The following is a 22,455-nucleotide window of genomic DNA, read 5'->3' on the forward strand; positions in this document are numbered from 1 at the left end:
AGGGATTAGATCTTCATATTGTTCTAATAATGGACCAATGACAGGTCGGTTTCGGTATCTAGAATCGAGATAAGGGGCGCTCTGCTTTCGGTTCTGGAACTGAGGCTGCATGTCATTCTTTCTTCTGGCCCGACCTTTTGAATAACGGGGCACGAAGCCCGCGAGGGCTGTGGTTGGTCTCGAAACGGTAGTGCATGTGCCTGGACGAGTCTGGAGCGGTCAATTGTATGCATCCAGATGAATGTGCCTTCGAAAACCATAGACCGACAAACTGAATCTGGCATGGATCATGGATCATGGATCATCGTGAATGTGTCAACCTCGTGGGGTTGAGTTTGGAAGTGCCACGCGTGGAGGAAATCCGGGACGGCGCCGAATCACCATCCGTCCCTTGCTATTGTTCTTCAACAACAATACTAACCACCACCACCACTCGCTTACAATTATGGGTCGGTCCACAGAACACAAAATATTAAAGGAAGATCCAATTTCATTGCTGCTAAGCCAGATTCCAAAGATTGAACTAGATTACTCCTTCAGGTGTAAATAGGCTCCGTCAATTCGTTCAGTGTCAGCCCTTCCTTGGCAACATCCTCCTCGATCAGGAACATCAGAGGCATTTCGACCAGTGTTCCCTTGACCTGACTGAGCAGTTCTTTCACCTGCTTGACACCCTCAGGGCCCGGAGGGAAGTCATCCCGTACCACATGTCCGTATTCGTACCGAGCAGGCTGGGAGTCGTCCTTGCCATATGCCTGCTTGTCTGCGTTGTGGAAGTAGTATCCATAGAATTCCTTGTAGGTGGCCCAATTCCGGACTTGGTCATCAGGAACCGAGTGAAAGACCTTCCGGAACACCTCAGTGTTCGTTCTGGCCCGAGTGTTCCACATGCTATGCATTGTGTCCGCCAAGGGGTCGGCCACAATCTGGCTTTCTGGAGACTCGGCATCGAATGTGTTTGGTACACCCACAGGCTCGAAGTTGGCATCGGGACGTTCTGGATCCTGCGGTGGCAAGAGACCAAGGTGCTTACGGAACAGGTATCTCCGGAGAGAAGCGGCAAATCGACTCGCGCTCCATGGCTGACCGTTCATGCGCGACTGGATAGGGGTGTAGTCTTCAATCACGATTGCAATCTCAGAGTCGTGATCACCCAGCTGGGAGCGATCGTTCAAGTTGGCAGATCCAACGATAGCAACCCGATCGTCGGCAATCATAACCTATGCTTCCGTCAACTTGGGCATTCACACAATCATAATTAATGCTTACCTTAGAATGTATGTAAAGTTCTTCGGTGACAAACGCGTCGATTTCAGCCTCGGCAGGACCTTCCCACGGCACGTTGCGGATATCTGTACCATTCAACATGTAACATTCGCTGACGCTGTCCCATCGACCAGGCGCAGACTTAGTGCTGGAGACCTGTTGAGCAGCCTGCTGGTACTGCTGGTAAGGGGCGGTGGTGTCAAAGGCCGCACGAGGAGCGCCCGGTCCATAGCCACCCGGGCCAGCCGTGGTCAGGTCGTGCTCCTTGCGGGCTTCCTCGTAGTTAACACCACTTCTGTTCTCCGCCTGAAGCAATGGGCCGCTGACATTGATTCGGTCGTAGTTGCGCAGGTTGTAGAATCGGATGTAATCCATCGGGTTATATCCTTCTTTGGCAATCAGTTCCATGATACTACTGCCTCCACGGTTGATGCAGTTGTACTGGAACTCCATGATGGCCCGAGTGCCCAGAGTGGATTCATCGCTCAGGTCTCCCGCAAAGCAGGGAACGGATGGGAGGACAACAACAATCTTGTACTTCTCGCCCGCTCGTGCAGCACGAAGAATACGATCAACAATCGCAGCTCCAATCTTGTTCTGAACGGGCTTCTGGGCATCACCAGTTGCAGTAATGAAGAACTGGTTTTCGATGTAAACGAAGTGCTGACTGTTACGGATGATAGCTGCGTATGCGTCGGCGATGGAATGCTCGGTAGGCGTTCCGTTGCTCCACTTGGAAGCACTGCGTACGATCTGACAAACCATGTTGCCGCGCGGCTGAGCACCCTGGCGATAATTCATACGATCCTGGTAATGATGGATTTGGCCAGCCAGTTCACCACGAAGAACATTGCTGTAATCTGTGATGTTCTCCTTGATACCACGGAAGTTGAAGCCTCTCTCGGAGTCGCCGTATGCATGACCCCCGCTGTGATAGTCGTGGAGACCGCGGGTTTCCGAGTGCTGACCCTCTTGAGTAGGGGGAGGCGGGTAAGCCTGATTTTGACCTTGGCTCGTGGAGTATGACTGGTATTGAGATTGAGGCTGGCTCTTTTGGTGAGGGTACGCTTGACTCTGAGGCTGGGTGGGAGTCTGCTGAGTGTATGCTTGACCCTGAGATTGTGTGTAGGTCTGCTGACTCTGAGGCTGAGTGGTAGTCTGCTGTTGAGAGTACGCTTGACCTTGAGGTTGCGTATAGGTCTGCTGGTGAGAGTATGTTTGATCCTGAGACTGGCCATAGCTACTCTGCTGGGCTGATGTAGTACCCTGGCTTGAAGGAGGCCCAGGGGGAGGCGGAGGGAACGAATCACCAGTGTAGGTATAGTGGTGCTTTTCATCGTGACTTGGTGTATATGCCTGGTTTGGTGTGTATGCGGGCGGAGCCTGTTGCTGCCAGTTGGAATCTGCCTGAGAGCTGGGGTGGGGCGAAGTAGCCTGATATCCACTTTGATGAGACTCGGGCTGTTGCTGCCAGCTTTGAGTATGCTGGATATTGCCAGAATAAGCAGCAGGCTGAGGGGATGCGGGCTGGGGCTGCTGCTGCCAACTAGGGGTGCTTTGAGTGGCAGGCTGAGCGCTACCGCCATAGGAAGTAGTCTGCTGAGGGCTTTGCTGCTGATGAGCTTGTTGCTGCCAGCTAGGGGTCGCCTGGTTGCCGGCGCTAGATGGTTGAGCATTGCTAGATTGTGCCGCAGGCTGCGGAGATGCGGCTTGTTGTTGCCAGCTGGGAGTGGATGGGTTTGGGCTGGCCGGAAGAGCGCCGGGCTGAGCTGTGAATGTCTGCTGCCAGCTGGGAGTGGAAGGTCCCTGGTTTGGCGCTGCAGGCTGATGAGTTGGCCGCTGTTGTTGGCCCTGCTGCTGACCCTGCTGCTGACCTTGTTGGGGGCCCATAGAAGAGGTAGGGCGGCCGTACAAGTTCAGTTTTGTGTATCTAGCATTGTTGCGCGAGTAGTACTTGAGGTCATAGATGAAGTTCCATCGCTCGACAAAGTGCCGTCTCAGGTCTTCGACCACCTGCCCGTGCAAGCTGACTGAGATGTCTGACCATCCCATGCGGGATGTCTTCTTCCGATCCAACTGGTTCTTCTCCCAGTTGGCTACATCCTGGAAATCAAGCACTCTAGCATTGTTGTAATCCTGACCAGGGAAAACGATTTCGTTCAGGTCCTGGCCATGAACATCGGCGAGCGCGTGCTGATTAGTGTCCCAACGGCCGAAGCACATATCCAAGCCACCCATGAATGCCACGCGACCATCGATAAGGCAAAGCTTCTCGTGGTGGGCCCAGTAAAGGATGACATCTTCGTGCATACCATAGATTCCCTTGATGGTATCAGCGGACATCTTAGCCAGATTGCCTGCATCTAACGACAGGTTCTGAAGGGAAGATGCGATGGACGCTTCCAGCTCCTGACGATCAGGAAGATGGTCAGGGTGACGGAACACAGCGATGTTCTGATGGAGATCCTCCAGGTGGTGCTTTGTGTGATGGGAGGAAACTGCGCTTTGGATTAGCTATATCGCAGTAGCGTACGGTACCCTTTCTGAACATACGTGTCAATGCCTGAGTCACCTCCTTATAGACAATGATGTTGACGCGAACGCCTCGCTGCGCAGCAGCCAACAGCATTCGATCCAGTCGATACTGCTCGTTCTTCGCCGGAGGACGTCTCAGGTAAAGTTCTGGCGACAACCACCCTGGTTTTCACGTCAGTCAAAATGTCCATCACCTCACGACTGACACTCCCCAAAGCTTACAATCCAAGATCCAGATATACTCCTTCGCACTCTCCAAGGCCTTGGAGACAGCATAGAAGTATGCACATCCATCAACATGCCACTTGACTTCGTTGCCCTGACGTTCTGGTGCAAAGCTGCCAAAGCGGTTCTGTGTCTGTGGCTTGGTCGATCCATACTGCTCATAAGCCTGGGGGTCCAAGGCAGTTCCGATCTTCTGTGCGAACTCATTTCCGAGGTTCTCCAGTTTTCCGAACAATCCGGAGAGCTTGTCCTGCTTCTGGGGTTTCTGGGGTTGCTGATGATAGGTGGACTGCTGGTGCTGGTACTGTTGCGGGCTGGTGTTTCCGTACGACGGCGAGTATTGCTGGGCGGAACCTTGGGTCTGAGACTGGGTTTGGTGGTACTGGCTCTGGCTCTGGGGTAGATAATTCCGTGGTCAGTAAGGCAAGTTGAAAATGGTACCGTGCCTGAGATTCCTGATTTACCTGCTGCGTGTTGCTGGTACTGCCCTGCTGCTGCTGATGGCTCTTGTAGGTTTCCTTCAATTTTTGGAAAGTGTCGCCGACAAATCCCCTCGCGGTATCGCCGGATGTGCCCCGCGCTGAGTCGCCGTAGTAGTGGCCGTAGGCCAGGTCTTCCTCACGGTGGGACATGGGGACGACTGTTAAACCTGGATATGAGAGGAGGGTAGATGGTGTAACAATAGACCAAAAAAAAGGAAGAGAGGAAGGATGCTGACCGCCACGAGAGGGAAAGGATAGTTGTTATTATTATGTAGTCTCACGGAGGGTGGGGGAGGGGATCATCTGAGGCCAGAGGAATACGGTTTAGGGGAATACGGGGCTAAACCACGACGGTAAGACAGCCCCGCCAGTCCAGCTTATCCACCTTCTAGGCTTCCGTCTGGGTTCGAGGTTGTTGGTTTGTTTATGTTTCCTTGTGCTCGGCCACTGTCTGGTGGTGGTAGTTACTGTTGCGAATGTTCTCTGCTAGCCATGGCGGCTATTTGTCAACACTATTTAACTTGCACTTCTTTCTGCTGCTATCCTATCTTAACCACCGACATCGAGTGTTGCCTTGCAGGGCGGGGGCGATGCACCATCGCCTTTCTAGATCGCTGCAGTGTGGCTGTGCCGGCAATCATGGCGGGGAATCCCCAGTTAGCTTGAAACAACACCCGTACGGACCTTTACCTGACAGCCTCTGATGACGCATGATACGGTGATTCCAGCCCCTCTGTTGACTGTGGCTTATGTGGCTCTGCCACACCGCATCGTTCGTCCCGAGCATTGCGTCGCGCAAGCCCATTCAACATTTACACTGAGAGCGCTAAGAGTGTTGAGCTAGAACGCTCAAGTCTTGGGCGATCTTGGCACACGGGAATAACGCGGGCTTGTTGTCGCCAATCCTGAGACATGATCCACTTACATCGGTATAACGACAATAACATATGTGGTCATATACTCCATAGACCGAGAATATACAAATGTCTCAAGCCGATTTAACGCAGCTGCTCACGAATCTTAGCAGTGCTTTGCAAGACGGTTTGATGCTGTGAAAACCGCGACTATCCGACCACCCGCAAGTCGGACAATAACCAGCTTTCCGCGGTGCTTTCCGCGGTCGGATCCACTTCCTTGTAAGCGCAAAACTCCTTCGACCCTCATGTTCTGGAAGACTGGAATGCACCGCCAAATGATTCTCGAACTTCGCGAAGCTTTCGCGATGAGGACCCTTAGGGTGGTAAGCTAGACAGATTGTTCGTCGATTCTAGCAGGGAAAGAGTCCTGCGTGGAATGACATCGCATTCAGTGTCTTGGCGAGCATTCGCTGAGCATTAGGGACTCATTTGCTGTCAGGCCCGTGTGCGGATGCTGCTATTTAAGCCAGGACTAGCAGCACTAAATTCTACTGGGATAAGCAGAAGAAATCCTGTCTGCTTTCTTGGGAATGGATTGAGCAGGAAAAGTCATTCGTTGTGCAATGAGGAAATATATTCCAGAACAATGACCCACCGGATTCTCGCAGCTTTTCTCAGTATGTCTAGCACTTCATCCCCAGTATAAGGGGCTTGGAACGAGAAAGAGCTTTCTTTCCTTGATCATAGCCCACTAGAAAGGATTTGCCGGTCATATCCGGGGCTTGTGGCATTACTAGAAGTACACTTGTCGTGGTCTTTTTGCGGAAGATTGTGCAGAATATATTTAATTCCATCATCGTTCACCGGGATCCAGATTCATAGCAATGGTCTAGTTGAGAAGACCAGATATTTGTGACTTGGATCACAAAGTTATCAGATTTTTCGAGTTCTGACAGAGCGAGACCATCCAAAGGGTAACTTATTGAGGATGGCGTCATTGTTTTGATTGCCCCTCGGTATCGTCGGATGGAGAGCAACCCCGCACCGAGGTGGAACAGCCAAAGCTGTCAAATTTCTTCAGGTGTACTTCAAGTCAGACGCCTCTGACAGGGAGAACCGAAGACTGCGATCTTGAGAATGGCTAGCCGCGATAGAAAGTCCAAATATACTTACCGCGTAGATAAGATCTTCGCTGTCATGTTGTGTCTAAACCTAGAGTTCGTCCTTGGATGGCAGCAAGCGCTGCCCCTCACGGACAGGCCCCCGCAGCAGACGGACCCCGCACCGCAGTTGGAGAAACCAGAGCAGCAACAATTATTTAAGAATGACATCGGCCCATATCTTGACCACTTGTTGTCTAATCCTGCGCTGCTACCATTGACCCTCTGAGACCTATCCCCAAAGGACCTCATCTATTTGATTGTAACATCAAACCAACATCACAATGTCTCTCGCAACCCTCGACGTAAGTTGTCCCGGACAAAACCCACGACGTCGATGACGTTGTACCAGGGAAGTCATTTCCGCACGTACTAATCAACAGCGCATCACTAGATTTCCCAACACCCCTACCTCCCCTCCGCCTCCGAGACGCTGTTCAAGGCCAAGGCATCGAAGAAGCTGAGCTTCGAGCAAATCGCCGAGCACATCGGTCGCAACGAGGTTGCCGCGGCCGCCCTTTTCTACGGCCAGGCCAAGGCATCCCCCGAAGACATCGACAAGCTGTCCTCCCTCCTCGATATTCCCCGCGACCTTCTGGAAGAGCAGCTCAGTGGCTTCCCGGATCGCGGCCGCTCGGTCGAGATGCCGCCCAAGGAGCCGCTGATCTATCGATTGTATGAGATCGTGCAGAACTACGGGTACGCGTACAAGGCTGTTCTGAATGAGAAGTTCGGGGATGGCATTATGAGTGCCATCTCGTTCTCCACCAAGGTGGAGAAGGAGACGGATGAGGCTGGAAACAACTGGGCTGTTATCACTTTGAGAGGAAAATGGTTTGTCAACAGGATTGTTTAATTAATTCTTGCATGAGACTTGCTAACTGAGACTACGACAGGTTGCCTTTCTCACGGTTCTAAGTATGATTATGTGAGTCTAGGGAGGCGGTAGTAATTTAAATGCATGTAAATAATATTTGAAAGAGGTACCATATTTCATCTGTTCCTGCGCATGAATTTCATTCCTATGGGTAGTATCAATGCGCAAAGTAGAGAATTCACAGCCGGCGTCGAGTGACACCTACCTTCACCCGCCAGGTTGGGCGTGTGTCATAGTGAAGTGAGGATGGCCTCCATAACACACAATCCTTGCGCATCCACCCCATTGACTGACTCACCTTCCAACACCCTCAACCTTATATCCAGATCCCTTCGGCTGCCTCGTTCTTTTTATTTATCACAATTCTTCCCACTGCAATCTTCTCAAACAGTGACATCGAAGATTTCACTTCAAGCCCTCAACTATTTCTCCGCGGCCATTGTGGCCTACATTCCTATCTTCCTCCCCTTTGAAACCCATTGAACTGTTCAAAACTCAGTCAGAATGTCCGCTCGTTCAGGCCACCAGGCAGGTCCTTCCAAGGTGACCAGCGCTAACACAAGCCGCTACGGTGTCACTCGCTCGGGACCAGGCCCCGTTAATGCAGGCCGTGCTACTACAGGACCCTCGCGCACAGGAGCCCCTGATGATGGCCGTCCCATTAAAGGTGGCCCTCGCGCTGGTCCTTCTCCCGTAGTGAAGTCTGGTGGAAAGCCCAGTAAGTCACGTTCTTTGCATATAAACTAACCAGGGGCTGAATCATCTCTCGCAGGTCCCTCAGTTGCAGCGAAGCCCGGCGAAAGGTCGAATGTTACCAAGCCCTTGAATCCTCGTCGCTTTGTCCCAGAACCCTCTCGCGCAAAGCCTCCTGCTGCAGGACCAACCACCGCAATAGGTCGCCCAGCTGCAGGCCCTATCACCAGAGGTCGTGATCCCACCAGTCGTCCTATCGCCGAACCTGCCTCCACACAACCTCCTACCACACAGCCTTCTGCCAAAGTCGACACGCCGGCGACGCCCTCGAGCACAAAGCCTTCCGAGCCCACCAGAGTCTCCTGCACGTATGCCAAGTGCGGCAAGCAGTTCCCCAGCAAAAGAGACATGGACATTCACAAGATCACCGAGCACGAGTACTGCGAGCGGTGCGACGAAGAGTTCCCGGATGAAGAGCGCTTACTTCTCCACAAAATCATCAGCGTCAAGCACATCGTGTGCCCCGTCTGCGGTCTGGAATTTCGTAGCTCGGGTGGCCGGGACGTCCACATTCGTCAGGTAAGTGACCAGAAACACTTTCTTTTTGGCTGCTAGAACAGAGCGAGAATGAACCAGTTTGAGAACTGACACAATACTTGATCGACGACAGAAACATCGAGCAGAGCAGACCATCGACTGCCGCGGCTGCACCATGAGTTTCAAATCCGCCAGCGCCCTGATGCAGCACATCGAGAGCAACGGCTGTCGCAGAATCCCACGGGCTCGCCTGCTCCAGCAGCAGGAGACCCGTCTGATGATCGCCGAGATCCTGGACGGTGACCGGCCCATCCGGCCCGAGGATCTCGACAACGACGACGGTGGTGTCATGCTGGATGGGACACCGCTGAAGTCCCCCGTCAGCCCCAGAAGAAGTCCAAGAAACAAAACCTCCGACGCGAAATCACCCACCAGCACTAATCCCAGCCCCGGTGCAGAAACGTCGGTGATGAACTCTCCCTGCCCGCTGCACCAGCAGCAGCAACAAAGTATCCCGTCCTCTCCCTCCAACAAGACCGAGAAGAGCATGGCGACCGCGATGTCGCGACTTTCGTTGGACGACGCGGACCCCGACGCCAGCGATAGTGCGCTCATCTCGCTCCCCACAGCCACCGAGCTCGAGCACGACCAGACAATGGAGTGGAGCCTCTTCGGCAAGCCGGTCGCCTCGGCCGGGGAGATCCTCCGCGAGATTACCCCGGGCTGGGACTCGAGCAAGTTCCTGAACATGTGTCGTACGCGTTACGTGTGCCACTGCCGCGTGAGCTACAAGCGGGTGGAGGATTTCGAGACGCATATCATTGAGGAGATGCGCGATAGGAAACCACTGGGGTGCGATCTTCTCTTTCTCTGTGCCCTTTCATTGACTCGTACAAGACTAACCACTTCCGTACAAACAGATGCCCCAGATGCTTCCGCAACTTCAAACGCTCGTCGGACCTGGTCGCGCACATGGAGACTGGGAGCAATCGCTGCAGCGTGGCCTCCGGGTCCGCCTACCACCAGGTTTTGGATCAATTGACCGGCGGGGTGGTCCGCGTCGCCGGCACGCTCCAGGATGGCACTATCAAGTATGAAGCCGGCAACGTGGAACCGCTGTACGAGCCGGGCAATGAGACCACTCTTGCTGGTATCGATACGAGCTACACTTTCAGAAGCCCCGTCTGGTGATCAAAACGGGTGGGTTGAATCCTTATCTGCGGTTATTCTATTATGGATTCTCAGGACGCTTGCACTCGGGGGGAGAGTCGCGTCTTGAACTGACTTCTAAACTGCGCTGTCCCTGGTTTTCTCCTTTGGCCTTGTATTTCCTTTCCATTCCTTTCCATTCTCAAATGCATCTACAAAATCATTACGATGTATCTCATTTGCGGTCCGTCTTTCATCTGATGCTTCCGAAATTGGTTCATAATTTCAATTGTCTTTCGATATTCCATTATCTCAGCCAAAGAAGAACATCTCGTTACGTTACTCTATGCTGTCTCCGCATATTTACAGCACAGCATATCGCAGTACTCACCCCCACAAAACCAATGAACCTCCCTCCCTCTGAGCAAAACCCCACTTAAAAGTAAAACCATGCATAGAAATATCTCTCATAAACATGTAGACCGTATACAGAAAAAAGGTAGGGGTATAAACATCAACATCAACACCAACACCAACACAACAGGCAACACCAGCACCTGTACACCAGCCGCAAACCCGAAGACCAGAATCGCATCGATCTCCGCCCTGCGCAAGCCCCATCAACCACAACCGTCTATCTCATCGATCATCGACCATCGCACGCATCAAGTATCATCCCATCCCCACATCGAAGACGACCTCATCGCACTCCCCGTCATCCCGTCACCCCCTTCAAATCGAAATGAAACCCAGAAAGATCAGGTCTAGCAACACTCCTCACAGCACTCAAAGCACAACAACCCCGCGCAACTATTTCGCCCCGGTAGCCGTTAGCTTGTTACCCACAAAAAAGAAAGGGGTCGGAAGAACATACACGCCACAGCACACGCCGCCGCCGCCGCCACCGCGGAGGTTCATCTGCATTTGTTCTTGGGTGGACTGCGCGCCAGATATTAGCTTGTTGTTTTGTTTAGGGGAAACATGGGCGGCGGGGAAGAGGGGGTTGGTGCAGGCAAGGGCAAGGACAACGCACGGGCTGCTCGGTGACGACGCGCTCGGTGGACGGGGCCTGGGGGCTCGAGGGTTGCTGCATGGTCGTGGGCATCATGGTGGCCGTGTTGGGGTTCCAGGTGGGAGCGCCGTCGGCGGGGGTGGAGTTCTTGGTGGAGGCGAAGAGGTTGAACATCTTGATCTTTGATCTTTGGTAGTAAGTTGTGTTGATCGTAGGTGTGGTGGAGGCGAGTAAGGTAGGTAGGTTTGTTTGTATTTTAGTCTATGAAGATAAAGACTGAGAGAGAGGGAGGTGAGATGAGACGGGGATAAGCTGACACGGACGGGCACTGCAAGGGTATTTATGTTGGAGAGTTCTTCAAGGTTCACTCACTGGGCAGGGCAGTTGTCAATGGATGGGATCTTAGTTTACTAGGTAAGTTTGATTTGGTTTGGTTTCAATGGGTCAGGGGTCCGACCCATCCTGGGGCGCCCTAGGGTGCAGTGCACTGGTTGAGCATACAGTACGGTAACAGTATTATACCAGCACAGCCAGTCACAGCCACGAGATGCTCCACGTCAGCGGCTCAGCCCTGCCGCGCTTGCGTTTCTACAGGTGGGGCAGCAGCAGGCCCTGGGGCACTTTTACCACTAGTCTACCACTGCACGTACAGAATCACCTACCCAGCAACTTGAATGCATTCTTCTCTCTGTCTAAACTTAGAATCGCTCAACTCTTCCGTGCGAGTACATACCGGTAGTACTCAAGCGCGTACAGCCATGCATCTAACTTACCAATAGCACCAGATGATCATGCACGCACACACACACCTTCCATTTGACCATCTCACCCCCATCCTCACCCCAGCAGAGCAGAGTAGAGCAACACCAGTCAACCCGATTCGCAATTCCACCCCTCCAACCCCCCACTCCCCTCAACCGCCAAGACCGCCAACCCCCCTTCTTCGGATCAACCAGGCCACTGCAGGAAAACAAAAAAATCAGGCAGCCTCAATTTTTCGCCCGTACTCCGTACCGTGTATTCTACGTATTCGTTTTCCCGCCCGGGCTTTTCCGCCGGGCGATGCCAAGAACCACTATCGAGGAAGAATCCCCCCCGTCAAGCTTCCGAGGTCGATGGCAAAGCTTTTCGCTGCTCGTCTGGGTTTCTTGGGGAGGCGTCACTGCGTCAGTGAATTCCCGTGGAGTCGGACGTCGTGCAACAGAAGAACGTGCTATTCTTAGCAAGAATGGTGTCGCCTATCCTGTCTGTGGCTGGGTGGTTGGTTCCTGAAACCACCTACTGGTATTCTGGTGGAACGATTCGAGGATTTCCCCCCCAACAATGAACTCCGGATCAGCAGAGCCGAATTGAGCCCTTGCATTGTTTTGCCTCTAGGTGACTGCGTGACTGGTGACTGGCGACTGGTGACTGGGTCCTCTGGAGGCAGAAACATTTTCCCCCCGGCTACGCGATCATTGGCTGACCGTTGTTGAAACAAACCCTCACAAATTACCGTTGCGGTGACCCCGAGCTCTCTACGGAGTAGTCCAGAGTACTATTAACTTGATCGAGGTGAATTTCGGGGCCTAAGTTGATGAACCCAAAGTCACCCCGTCGAGGCAATTATCGCTAGTTCGGCTATCTCTTTTGGCTCCCCGTTATGGGAAGGAAATGGATCGGCCTCGCTCTTGAAAGTGTGGCTGTGTGCACGCCTCGGGGCGCGGGCTCGGGGGCTAAAGCCACACACCGCTTGCGCGGCGGCAAACCTGCTTGATGCGTACGGGAAGGATAGTATCCCTCGTGGCGCCCAGTGTTCTAGGTTTCTGGACATTGGGTTCATCTGGGAGGAGTGGGAAAGTCGACCATCAACTAAGTGCATGAAATCCCTCTGCGTTTGGCAACGAGATGTACTACCCATTGTCATCCCCAATGTGATAACGGGCATTAGCGCGGTTGGGGGCGGAAGCCGCGCGCCAGACTCATGTCTTTGGATGAAACACCAGTTTCTAGTCGACTGGTCTGGATTCTGTCACTCAATATCTTTCGATCAGGGGATCATCGGCATTGCCCTGTCAATCAAATTTACCCGCCGCGGAGATGACACAGAATCTGTCTCAGGCATCTTAGTGGTGTAACCCGAGCACGCTGCAACTACCGGCTTTGCTCTTAGATACAACGCGAGTAATTGTGTTACAATTGAAACATCAGCCAACCTCAATACAGGTCTACCATAAATCTACAACATCTCTGCTCAAATATCAAGATCCGGAAGCCAGCGTTCTTTCCACTGTTGCAACCACGTCTTGTACAGCTCGAAATCGACAGGCCCAATCGTGCCCATGACTTGACTATGGGCAATCGCGTTTGTCGTTTCGAAAGGTGCGGCATTGGCACCTTGTTGATCAAGTAGGCTCTTGAAGAACCCCAGCAATGGAATAGCCGGCAGACTTTCGAGACGTTCGTGACTTGCATCATCCGAGATCTGTTGCAAATCATTGACCCATTCTTCAAGCGGAACCATCTTGGCTTTGCACGCTCTAGCCACCAGGGGAGCAAATAACTCCCAATCTTTGGGCTCCGGGTTGACAACGTGGTACACCGTGAGTCCGGTAAGATTCTGCTCCTCGTGGCGGCGTTGAACTATCTGCACAATAGCTTGAGCAGCTAGGTCCTGTATATTGAAATGTCAGCAACCGCCGAATCTTGTTCAAAGGCATGCCAAGATGTGTCGCTCGGAAGCTCAAGAACTTACAATCGGGATCCAATTAACCTTTATTGCTCCCAAAGCATCTGGGACCTTGCCGATGGTAATTGACGAGCGGACCATCGACGGAAACCAGTCCCGCGGGTTCCACATCCCTCCTCTGGGAGATGAGGGACCGCCCAGCTGACCAATGCGGTGAATGCTGATACGAAGGTTGCTGCGCTGGGCTGCGATTCCGCACAGGGACTCGGCCACGAACTTCGACTCAGCATATCCCAGTTCTTGCACCGCCGAGGCCTCATGCAGTGTTTCAGGAATTGTTGATCCATGGGATGCTTGCCATGCCCCGACCGTCGAAACAGATGACATGTAGTGCAAGTGAGCCTGACGAGGGGACTCCTCAACCAGGTTCAGGAGGCGTCGCAGCCCCTTAAGCATAGGGTCTTCAAATGCCTTTAAAGGTTTATGGAAATCAACTGGCCAGGCGTTGTGAATATAGACATCTGCTGTGTCCCGTAGCTGACGATACCGAGCAGGTGCTAGCCCCAGCATTTCATCGCCTAGGCTGACCTGCCAGAAGTGAACCCGTGAGGTTTCTGTGATCCACCCACCTGACAAGCCCCTTTCCTGGAAGTTATTCACCTGGCGGTCAGCTGCATCGGCGCTGCGGTCGAGGCAATATACATCTGCAACCGACGGGATTTGCAACAACTGATGGAGCAGGCGACTACCGAGATCACCCGTCGAGCCCGTTAGCACGACCGTGGTACCGCCGTGGCCAAGATATCGAGAGTGATCCCAGACAGAATGGACAAGCCGATCGGTTCGCGTCCATTGGGCATCTGAGCTCTTTTTGCTTGGCTCATCACCACCAACATGTCGACTAAGTCTGTCGGCAAGACCTTGGATGGAGCCTGCTTGGTAAATCTCATTGCTTGACCAAACCATAGCTTTCCCAGAGGGGTGCAATTTCTTTGATGCATGCTGCAACATTCTCGACAATTCGGTTACCTGCAGTGAGTCGATCCCGCTACCAACTAGATCATCATTCTCGCCAACATCCTTCAACCGGAGTCGCTGGGAGAACACTCGTAAGAGCCACTGCTTGAGTGCGTCTCCACCCGAGCCCTCAGGATATGCTCCAACCTTGGCATCGTGCACTTTAGAAGTTTTAGAGTCTCCAGACTCATACAAAGAGTCCAGGACGGACTTGTAATCGTTGGCAATCTCGCGACGGCGCAAGGATCCCTTTGGGGATCGAGCGAACGGTTTATCGCGAGATGTAAGAGCTATGTGAGTGTCGAAAATACGTGCATAAGCAGGGAGTGCTTCATTGGCCTCATCCAAAAGTGACCCAAGCTGCTGTCGAAGCCATCCCTCGGTCCAGTCCTCGGGAAGGTTATCCCACGCGGGTTCCAGAAGCAATGCGGCTTGATGACGGTCCTGGCCAAAAATGGCCGCACGGCTGATCAGTTGGTGTCTCTCGAGGATCTTCTCAGCTTCGATAGGATTGAACTTCTCCCCGTTGCTCATGACATTGATGTCATCGCCTCTGCCGCTGAAACGCCAAAGACCAGATTTCGTTGGATGTGGAGTGAAAAGATCGCCCGTGCGGTACTCAGATAGATCTGGATAGGAATAGAAGATTCCGTGATACTTGCGTGACTCAGGCCTGGGAATCACTAATTCAAAGACCCCTTTCTCGACTTCGTCCATCCGCACCCCGAAGGCGGGAACCCATTCCAGATAACACCAATCAGCTGGATCCTCGCAGAGCAAAGCGGGCGTCCATCCCGTCTCAGTGCTCCCCAGCACAGTCTGTAGACGTGTCAGCGATGACAATTGGTCCCCAGCGGATTGTGACATGGGCGCTCCGCCAAAAGCCACGTCCTCGAATTGTGACAACGCTTTCCGGCCGCTCTCCTGTTTCCCAAGGTCCTCAATGACAGGTGCAGCTACCAATGTCCATTTGGGATGATAAGCAGACATGATCTGCGCAAATAGATCAGGATCAAACGGACGGTCGGGTGCAAGAACGAATGCTGTCTTGAAATAAATACACTCGGTGATGCAGACCAGGCCGACAAAATGAAACATGGGACCATAGTGAAACCGTAATCTCCCGTCCGCTCGCACATGAGCTTGGGCGAGCTTTCGTCCCTCTGGCACAGGGATGGTCCGGATATTCTCAAGAGTGGCGAAATAACCATGGGTTATGTTGATAGGCTTGGGTTTCCCTGTTGTTCCGGAGCTATGCAAGATAACCGGGGATATATCCTCGGCGGCGGCGAAATCGTGCTCGTACTTGTAGGGGTAGTTGTCACTTGGCGCATCTTGGAAGACTTCCCAGAGTGACGGCATACGCCATTTCTGGAACCCTTCTGAGCGGTTCCTTTTGACCTTATCCAACATCTGTCGCAGTTGCTGCTTGTTGCTGGCGTCGACCATTACTGAGCAATCTGTGGCGTCGAGCAGATGCTGGAATGCGGTATGAGAGTTCCGGGTGGAGAGAAGCAATGCCTATGTTGAATGAGCTTTCTAATTTATGGGAGGAAATCCTGCTTCCACGAACCGTGTTTCCTGTTTTCATGCAGGCCAATATAAACACCGCGTATCGCACATCATTGGTCCCTATATAGGCGAGGACATGTCGCTTCTGCTTGGCCCGATCGCCCAGCTGCTGGTCAATCCAGAACGCAATGCGATTGACAGCATGGGCCAAATCCTGGTAGGTGATGCTTCGCCAATTATCGGCCGAGTTCATGGAGACTGGATGAATGCAGTACAGCTGATCTGGTTGAGTTTCTGCCAACTCGTCCACCACCTGGTGGAGGAGCCGGCCCGGAGAAGCTTCTGAACCCATTTTGAGGGAATTGATACGACGATATCAAAACAAGTTGATGCTAAATGCTGTGAAGAAGACATTTCCCGGGCGGATACGAGGAGGTAATATGTACTGTTGCTTTCTGCGGAGGTGTGACGGCATTGAAGCCTGCAAGTGCGCGACACATTCCTCATGGCGTGTAAGCGGCGCGCAAGGGGCAAACTCGTTACCGTTGGGGGAGGGCACAAGATGCCACGAGTTGCTGTTTTCTCGCAGCTGCATCAACATGACACCTGCTGGCAAGGCATCAACGTCATTGAAGTCTAACTTCAGGGTCCATCCGCTGCCGAAAGGCTGTCTGACTGGATGGTAACTATATTTGCGGCGATGATAGTCCTGCCGAATCCTGAGCTGCTCATTCCTGGGAAGCTCGGACTAGACCGCTCGAGAAACTCTTAAAGTTCCTTCTGGTCGTACTGTTCTAGAATGCTCCAAGGAAAACCGCCAAAGGTTAGCCTAATAGCAAGCTTTCGGTCACAGTTCGGAGCCAGTATATCAGGGACTTCACGTAACGCGTACCACGAGTTGCTTACCTTATTCATTGTGTTTCCTTTTTCCATCATTCGACATGCATCAGGCCGCAGTTGCTGCGTCATACTACAAACCTTTTTCTTGAACGAGTGTGAAAGAAAAGAGGAGGGTGCAGATCACCTGGTGCAAGAGATCATGCGGTCGATGTAGTAGATCCCGAGAAGAGGAAGGATGATCGCATTCCAATCAAGAGTTTCTGCAAGTTCTGTCCGCACTTGCCCGATATGGTATACAATTACCAGGAACGGCCAGAGGTGGCAATGCACCCTCAAGACGCGAGATCTGATCTAGAAGACCGATGCTTGTCGAATGGCAAACGGAATAGTCCCGTTGCAGGGGCCTAGCCGTCAACATCCCAGAAACCGCGCACTTGCACTGCAAAAAAAAAAAAAAAAAAAGAAAAAGAAAAATCCAGGTTGCCCTCCAACTATAATAACCAGCAACGCCCACATAATGCATCATCCCAAGAAATGAAATGCTAGCAGGAAACCGATATTTCCTTGGTTGACTTTGTGTCACCAATGGGAGGGCCCAACCACCATCAAAGGAATAATTCCAGGCTCTCCGTGTCCTCGGTCATCATGTCGTACAGTTTAGTCGAGCTGACCACAAGGTTTTGGCCATTGAAACAGGCCTCCAGGATGCGAACTTGCTGGGTATGCTTAAGGGAATATACCATCACCTGCAATGTTTGGGCTGACTTAGCACAATACCGTCCAACCACCTTCAAAGCATAGGGCGCCATGCGAGAATATCACCGTCTGTTTCAACAGGAGAAAGAAGAGGACAGGAACCTTACAGGAGCTATTGTATGAGGCAAGGTGGACTTGAAGCTCAGCCGGTTGATCATCGAGTTGACAATGGTGATGAGTTCACCCCGAAGGAGCCGCTCATCCCCCGCAACCTCTCTTCTCAGAAGACATCTGAAGTGAGGCGGCGATGATCTGCTTTCTTCGTCGGAACGCGCGATATAGGTGAGAGACGCCTGCCACGAGTGGCCGTCGACACTGGGAAGTTCGTATAGCCCCTTCAGACGGGGATCTGACCTTCTAGAACAAGGGAAAGGGGTTAGCTTGGAACAGCGGGCGCGAGTGCCCAGAACAAAAGGGAGACAGGGCTTACTCTTTGTCTACAAGATTTGGAAGCTTGTTTCGTCCGCTGGCCATGCGCCGCCAATGTAGCTATCCAAGTAGTAATGGAGTCCCATTGTTTTCAGTCGATCATCCGACTCCGGGTTGTAGGTTGGATACTCTGAGTCCTCCTCATCGGACGGAAACCAGCATTCTTCCTCTGTCCATGCCCCGAAAAAGGAGGGGGGTTCGGCCTGAGATTCCAGTGACATTGGGCGATGTTGGATGCCCGCATTTTGGGCATCGTGTTGGTCGATATGGTCGGTCTGTAGCTGGCAGATTTTATTCTTGATTGCATTAAGATTATAACGGCAGTGTTTGCGGAGTCTCAGACTTGTTTCTTGATCATGATCCTGGGTGGCCATATCTGAGATTATTAGTTGGGAGGAAGAATGAACGGTTAGCTTGAGCAAAGGGACAGCCTGAGGTGGAAACCTGGAATTAAAGCATAACCAGCGCCAAGGCGGCAGGACTCAGGCATGGAAGAAGTATTGTATCAAGACCATGCAAATCGACTCAAGGAGTCACATTGAATTGTGAGTTCATTTGAGTAGTAGTATCAATTTCGGAGTTCGTTTGTTTTTTGTAATTCTCAATTTTCAATTTTCATTTTTCTCCTCTTTTCTTTTTTTTTGACTTTCTAATTCTCTGATCTTCTTGCTAAGCCCCAACATAACCAAGATATCTGACCTTCAGAACGGCAGTTAATCAAGAGCAAAAGAACCTGAGAAGAGCATAGCACCCCAAGACCGCAAATCACGCCCAAAGCCATACCGACTCCAAGCCCCCATCAAGACTGAGAGGAACTAGAAGCCACCCCCACCCTCACAACCGGGCACACTATAGACCCCCTTCAACCAAAGCACCGTATCGACCGGCCACCAGAGCGAGGTCACAACCACTGCAAGGAAACAGGCCATGTCCAGGTCATCGAGGTTGAGGGGGGGATCGAACTCGACGAAAGAAGCCAAGAAAATCCTAACCAGCACCAAAATCACCCAGCTCGATTTGAAGACGGCCAGGGCCCAGTGATGGGCATACCACTGGTCGACGCCGCCGATCAAGCCCAAGAACCCGGCGAGGTAGCCGGCAATCTCCTGCTTCTTGTAGCACTGGTCGTGGGGCTCCAGGCTCTCATCCTGATCCCGCTGGATGCTGAGACCGATGGCGCAAGCGAAGAGCGCTACTAAGGCGAGTCCCCACACGATGAAGCAGAACGGGAACCAGAACTCCGAGCTGCATAGCCAGGACACGCAGCCCCGACACTCGCTGCTGATTCGGAACCGGCAGCGGCGGCGGTCCTGCTTGGTGCTGGTGTTGCTATCGCTGGTGGTGGGGGGCTGCTCCTCGATGTCTTCCTCGGCGATGGGTTCATCTGCGAGCGGAGTGACCACGGGTTGAGTAGCCGTGTGGCTGTAGCGAGGTGGGCTGACGGAGCGGTAGGAGGGCGGACGGGACCGTGCAGCTGCGGGAAGTTCAGGAACTGGGCAAGTCTCGTCGGGCATGTCGGTGGTTGAATGTCCTTGAGGGACTTCGGAAGCTTCAGTCGGCTGCTCAAAGCAGTCATGCTCGTGGCAGTCATCTGGAGCTTCGGCGGTGATCGGAGCATCGGCACACTTTTCCTGAGGTTGGCAAAACATCCTGTACTGCAAATACGTCACGAGGTTACGGATTCTGGATAATAGAGGGTCAGTGTCAGATCTCGTGAAGGCTGCACAGGAATGGTGTGGGTAGTAGAAGCCGATCTTCTCGGATGGTAGTAGCAGTAGAGGTTTCTTATATAGTCTCACGAGGGGTCGATTCTCAATTAAAGAGTTGTTTAGCTTAGATGGGCTTTCCAGGCAAAAAATTCGACTGATACGGCTAAGATCCCATGGTGAGTAGGTGAGGGGTCGTCTTGCTGGCAAAGCGTTGTTTGTGGCTTTGTTTGAGGCAATGAAGTTTGTGATAAGCCCCGTTTGTATGTTGCACAGTGCCCGATAATGAAAGCCCTCAACAGGCAACACCTACCCTTTGGTACCAGGTAAACACGAAGGTAACGTACAATGAATTCAGAGAAACTTGTCTCTAGGAAGAGCTTTCATGACGCAAAGCAGTTGTCTACCTTACTGTGACTGCTATCGAGAAGACTTGAATTTCATTTGTCCATCTGTGCTCTGCTTTGTTGACTTGATCAATTTACCCCCATCTCTTCCAATCGACGAACTTCATTCAGTTCCAAGTATCAAAGGATTGTCCCAGCTCAACTCGCTTGTTCGTGAGCAAAGAAAAAGAACCTTACAACAATGAAAGCTACAATCAAACCATGGCAACAAATTCCCCAGATCGTCCAAGCCCCACGGCCTGTGTGCCTTTGAAATTTCTCGAATCCCGATAGGACCCATGCAACCTGGGGTACTATACACACCCGTTCCCCAAAGCATCGCATCGATCGGCCACCAAAAAATAGTGACGATCATCATCAGAAACGAAATTGTCGACAGCCAAAACAAGCCTGGAGGAGTACCCGCGGAATGAGGATCATATTTGCCGCCATAGCGGTAAATGAGAAAACGCCCAGCCTCCAAAAATGCCCACATCGACTTGAGGACGGCAAGCAGCCAACGATGAGCATACCAATGGTCGGCTCCCAGCAGGCCCAGGATGCAAGCCAAGCCGAGCGCCGTGTCGTGCTGGTTTGAGCACCGGTCATTGTCTTCGTTGTTGATGTTATGATCGCGCTTGTCTTGATAGTAGGTGGCGAGGTTGAAGAAGACCATGAACAAGCAAAGAACTGTGAGGGTGTAGATAGTGCACCTGGAAGCCCACTTCTCGTCTACATCATTCCGGACACGGAGAGGACGAGGGTAGATTCTGACTTCGTAGACTAGAATGCCAGGGAGTCGTTGTTCTTCGACGTCCATGGGAGCGGCTGACATTTTGGTGGGAAGCCTACATGGAGGCGAAGTATTGGTGAGTTCATGCTCACAGGCAGGCGGTGGAGTCGGCTCCCTCGGGTTTTCGAGAGACTGGGGAGAATCAGTCGGAGCCTCATGAGGAACTGGCAAAGTTTCCTCGGAGACCTCAGAAGCTCCAACGGAGGGCTGCGAGACCCAATCCGAGTCCGGCAGATCACCGAGGAAGCCACTGGGGATTGGAGAGAGTCAGATTGAGTTGTAAAAGAAGAACTCATGATGGACTGCAAACACTTCAATCACTCGTATGAGGATTTGATCTAGGCGCCCTCAGGTAGTCGCTCAGGCTGCGTCAAACTCAGAATCTCAAAGGCGGGATGCAATACTCGTGCTGATAAAAATGGCAAGCCTTGCTGAGAGTGGGCGGGGCTTTTATGTTGAGAGGATCGACGTGTCTTCGAGGTGAAAAATTCTTCGTATCTGGCGGGAGAATCGGGTGGAAGGATCTGTCAACCAATGCAGCCCAGTAAGAGGGTCCTTGCTCATCTTGTAAACCACCAAAGTAATCCTGGACTGAATGGTTACATTGCTGGTCAGCATTGCACTTCGCTGTTCTCCTCGTTTGGTGCGGCGGATAATGGATTTGACAGGTTTCATCTGCTGCCTGAAAAATGACTACAAAGGCATGGCATAGCCTCGTAACTAACAGTAAACAGGCAAGGGAATTTTCCTGTGACGTGACCTGTACACGTCGAAGAACCAATGACTTTTGAAATATCGTGCATCTTTGAAGACGAAGGACTGATCCACTAAGATGTGTATTCGGCATTGGGTGAGAGATCCAAGGGACCTACCGTGCCACACTCCTCCAAGCTTGGAACTTCGATAAACCGTCTTGAATCATGCAAAGTAAATGGCCACTATAGTATGATATATTGACCGATGTGCAGGAAGGAAGTCGGGGACTCTGATTCTCTGCGCGGTAGAGCGAGAACATGCCTCGGCGTCGTCACGAAGATGAGCAGGCGTTGATCTGCGAGCATCTGTCCAAATCGACTGGTGCTTCACTCGGGCACAGCAGGCGATTGCCAAGCAAACGCATTGGTGAAACCATCCGATGGAGGGATTTGAGAATCTGGATGTACAGTGTCTCAGTTCTCCTCATTTGGCACCATATTTACGAGGCAATGTTTCGGCAAGCGGCATCAATGAGTCAACGGATCTGACTGCAAGATCAGTTACGAGAGTACCAGGGAGAGAAAGTAGTCAGTGGGGCAGGATCAAGTGCCTCTATGTGCGAGCAACATACCACGCTAATGGCAGCGATGAGACATAGGTCTGTGATCCTTGTCGTTGGCAATTGATGGCAGTGCACCTTTCAGCTGTGCAAGAGAATAAGCCCATGGCTGCTCTGGGCCTGTAGAGATTCAGCCATTTGTTGCTTCTGTAGACCTTCAAGGAGTCATGTCGAAGGACACCGGATAGGTGATGGATAGAAGCTCTACTACAAGAGTGTGTTGTGTTATCGAAACTGCTT

The 22,455-nt window shown here is 52.2% G+C and overlaps 10 protein-coding genes across 10 annotated transcripts; 3 read left to right on the top strand and 7 right to left on the bottom strand.

The window, feature by feature from the left end:
* Positions 1 to 470: 470 nt before the first annotated feature.
* Positions 471 to 5,021, bottom strand: pld2 (putative phospholipase D (PLD)). The gene is made up of 5 exons (XM_025585661.1): positions 4,491 to 5,021; positions 4,024 to 4,420; positions 3,820 to 3,963; positions 1,270 to 3,764; positions 471 to 1,220 (listed from the first exon to the last, which is right to left on the bottom strand). The coding sequence occupies exons 1-5, from the start codon at positions 4,656 to 4,658 to the stop codon at positions 537 to 539; spliced, it is 3,888 nt and encodes a 1,295-aa protein (XP_025446399.1). The 5' UTR covers positions 4,659 to 5,021; the 3' UTR covers positions 471 to 536.
* Positions 5,022 to 6,712: 1,691 nt separating this feature from the next.
* cyn1 (putative cyanate hydratase) lies at positions 6,713 to 7,534 on the top strand. Its single transcript, XM_025585662.1, has 3 exons — positions 6,713 to 6,830; positions 6,920 to 7,359; positions 7,422 to 7,534. The coding sequence occupies exons 1-3, from the start codon at positions 6,810 to 6,812 to the stop codon at positions 7,441 to 7,443; spliced, it is 483 nt and encodes a 160-aa protein (XP_025446400.1). The 5' UTR covers positions 6,713 to 6,809; the 3' UTR covers positions 7,444 to 7,534.
* Positions 7,515 to 9,823, top strand: BO95DRAFT_505074 (putative C2H2 finger domain protein; the record flags this gene model as incomplete). Its single annotated transcript, XM_025591149.1, has 4 exons — positions 7,515 to 8,120; positions 8,154 to 8,674; positions 8,766 to 9,484; positions 9,553 to 9,823. The coding sequence occupies exons 1-4, from the start codon at positions 7,907 to 7,909 to the stop codon at positions 9,821 to 9,823; spliced, it is 1,725 nt and encodes a 574-aa protein (XP_025446401.1). The 5' UTR covers positions 7,515 to 7,906.
* Positions 9,824 to 10,545: 722 nt separating this feature from the next.
* On the bottom strand, positions 10,546 to 10,967 carry BO95DRAFT_450024 (uncharacterized protein; the record flags this gene model as incomplete). The annotated part of the gene is made up of 3 exons (XM_025587982.1): positions 10,546 to 10,591; positions 10,656 to 10,720; positions 10,815 to 10,967. The coding sequence occupies 3 exons, from the start codon at positions 10,965 to 10,967 to the stop codon at positions 10,546 to 10,548; spliced, it is 264 nt and encodes an 87-aa protein (XP_025446402.1).
* A 1,906-nt stretch (positions 10,968 to 12,873) lies between these two features.
* BO95DRAFT_248778 (NRPS-like enzyme) lies at positions 12,874 to 16,655 on the bottom strand. The gene is made up of 3 exons (XM_025581405.1): positions 16,052 to 16,655; positions 13,528 to 15,999; positions 12,874 to 13,446 (listed from the first exon to the last, which is right to left on the bottom strand). The coding sequence occupies exons 1-3, from the start codon at positions 16,340 to 16,342 to the stop codon at positions 13,027 to 13,029; spliced, it is 3,183 nt and encodes a 1,060-aa protein (XP_025446403.1). The 5' UTR covers positions 16,343 to 16,655; the 3' UTR covers positions 12,874 to 13,026.
* A 775-nt stretch (positions 16,656 to 17,430) lies between these two features.
* Positions 17,431 to 18,236, bottom strand: BO95DRAFT_511275 (uncharacterized protein; the record flags this gene model as incomplete). The annotated part of the gene is made up of 3 exons (XM_025591420.1): positions 17,431 to 17,576; positions 17,694 to 17,943; positions 18,028 to 18,236. The coding sequence occupies 3 exons, from the start codon at positions 18,234 to 18,236 to the stop codon at positions 17,436 to 17,438; spliced, it is 600 nt and encodes a 199-aa protein (XP_025446404.1). The 3' UTR covers positions 17,431 to 17,435.
* A 405-nt stretch (positions 18,237 to 18,641) lies between these two features.
* BO95DRAFT_479155 (uncharacterized protein) lies at positions 18,642 to 19,664 on the bottom strand (the record flags this gene model as incomplete). The annotated part of the gene is made up of 1 exon (XM_025590086.1): positions 18,642 to 19,664. The coding sequence occupies one exon, from the start codon at positions 19,662 to 19,664 to the stop codon at positions 18,831 to 18,833; it is 834 nt and encodes a 277-aa protein (XP_025446405.1). The 3' UTR covers positions 18,642 to 18,830.
* Positions 19,665 to 20,231: 567 nt separating this feature from the next.
* BO95DRAFT_428234 (uncharacterized protein) lies at positions 20,232 to 20,942 on the bottom strand (the record flags this gene model as incomplete). Its single annotated transcript, XM_025584833.1, has 1 exon — positions 20,232 to 20,942. One exon carries the CDS (start codon positions 20,940 to 20,942, stop codon positions 20,232 to 20,234), a length of 711 nt encoding a protein of 236 aa, XP_025446406.1.
* A 167-nt stretch (positions 20,943 to 21,109) lies between these two features.
* BO95DRAFT_248804 (uncharacterized protein) lies at positions 21,110 to 21,977 on the bottom strand. Its single transcript, XM_025581406.1, has one exon. The coding sequence runs from the start codon at positions 21,745 to 21,747 to the stop codon at positions 21,277 to 21,279; it is 471 nt and encodes a 156-aa protein (XP_025446407.1). The 5' UTR covers positions 21,748 to 21,977; the 3' UTR covers positions 21,110 to 21,276.
* Positions 21,821 to 22,417, top strand: BO95DRAFT_439099 (uncharacterized protein). The gene is made up of 2 exons (XM_025585663.1): positions 21,821 to 22,144; positions 22,228 to 22,417. The coding sequence occupies exon 1, from the start codon at positions 21,914 to 21,916 to the stop codon at positions 22,142 to 22,144; it is 231 nt and encodes a 76-aa protein (XP_025446408.1). The 5' UTR covers positions 21,821 to 21,913; the 3' UTR covers positions 22,228 to 22,417.
* Positions 22,418 to 22,455: the final 38 nt, after the last annotated feature.

Source organism: Aspergillus brunneoviolaceus, assembly GCF_003184695.1.
Source record: "Aspergillus brunneoviolaceus CBS 621.78 unplaced genomic scaffold BO95scaffold_7, whole genome shotgun sequence".
NCBI classification, from domain to species: domain Eukaryota; kingdom Fungi; phylum Ascomycota; class Eurotiomycetes; order Eurotiales; family Aspergillaceae; genus Aspergillus; species Aspergillus brunneoviolaceus.

What these genes read in the sequence shown, in the direction of transcription:
- BO95DRAFT_248804 (XM_025581406.1), bottom strand. Translation starts at nt 21,747, where the DNA reads ATGCCGAATACACATCTTAGTGGATCAGTCCTTCGTCTTCAAAGATGC.
- pld2 (XM_025585661.1), bottom strand. Translation starts at nt 4,658, where the DNA reads ATGTCCCACCGTGAGGAAGACCTGGCCTACGGCCACTACTACGGCGAC. An exon ending in GGTGACTCAGGCATTGACAC is followed by an intron (nt 3,765 to 3,819) that starts GTATGTTCAGAA and finishes TCCAAAGCGCAG; the next exon opens with TTTCCTCCCATCACACAAAG. An exon ending in AACTTTACATACATTCTAAG is followed by an intron (nt 1,221 to 1,269) that starts GTAAGCATTAAT and finishes ACGGAAGCATAG; the next exon opens with GTTATGATTGCCGACGATCG.
- BO95DRAFT_248778 (XM_025581405.1), bottom strand. Translation starts at nt 16,342, where the DNA reads ATGGGTTCAGAAGCTTCTCCGGGCCGGCTCCTCCACCAGGTGGTGGAC. An exon ending in GCATGAAAACAGGAAACACG is followed by an intron (nt 16,000 to 16,051) that starts GTTCGTGGAAGC and finishes CATTCAACATAG; the next exon opens with GCATTGCTTCTCTCCACCCG. An exon ending in AGGTTAATTGGATCCCGATT is followed by an intron (nt 13,447 to 13,527) that starts GTAAGTTCTTGA and finishes TTCAATATACAG; the next exon opens with GACCTAGCTGCTCAAGCTAT.
- BO95DRAFT_439099 (XM_025585663.1), top strand. Translation starts at nt 21,914, where the DNA reads ATGCCTCGGCGTCGTCACGAAGATGAGCAGGCGTTGATCTGCGAGCAT.
- cyn1 (XM_025585662.1), top strand. Translation starts at nt 6,810, where the DNA reads ATGTCTCTCGCAACCCTCGAC. An exon ending in TGTCTCTCGCAACCCTCGAC is followed by an intron (nt 6,831 to 6,919) that starts GTAAGTTGTCCC and finishes GCGCATCACTAG; the next exon opens with ATTTCCCAACACCCCTACCT. An exon ending in ATCACTTTGAGAGGAAAATG is followed by an intron (nt 7,360 to 7,421) that starts GTTTGTCAACAG and finishes AGACTACGACAG; the next exon opens with GTTGCCTTTCTCACGGTTCT.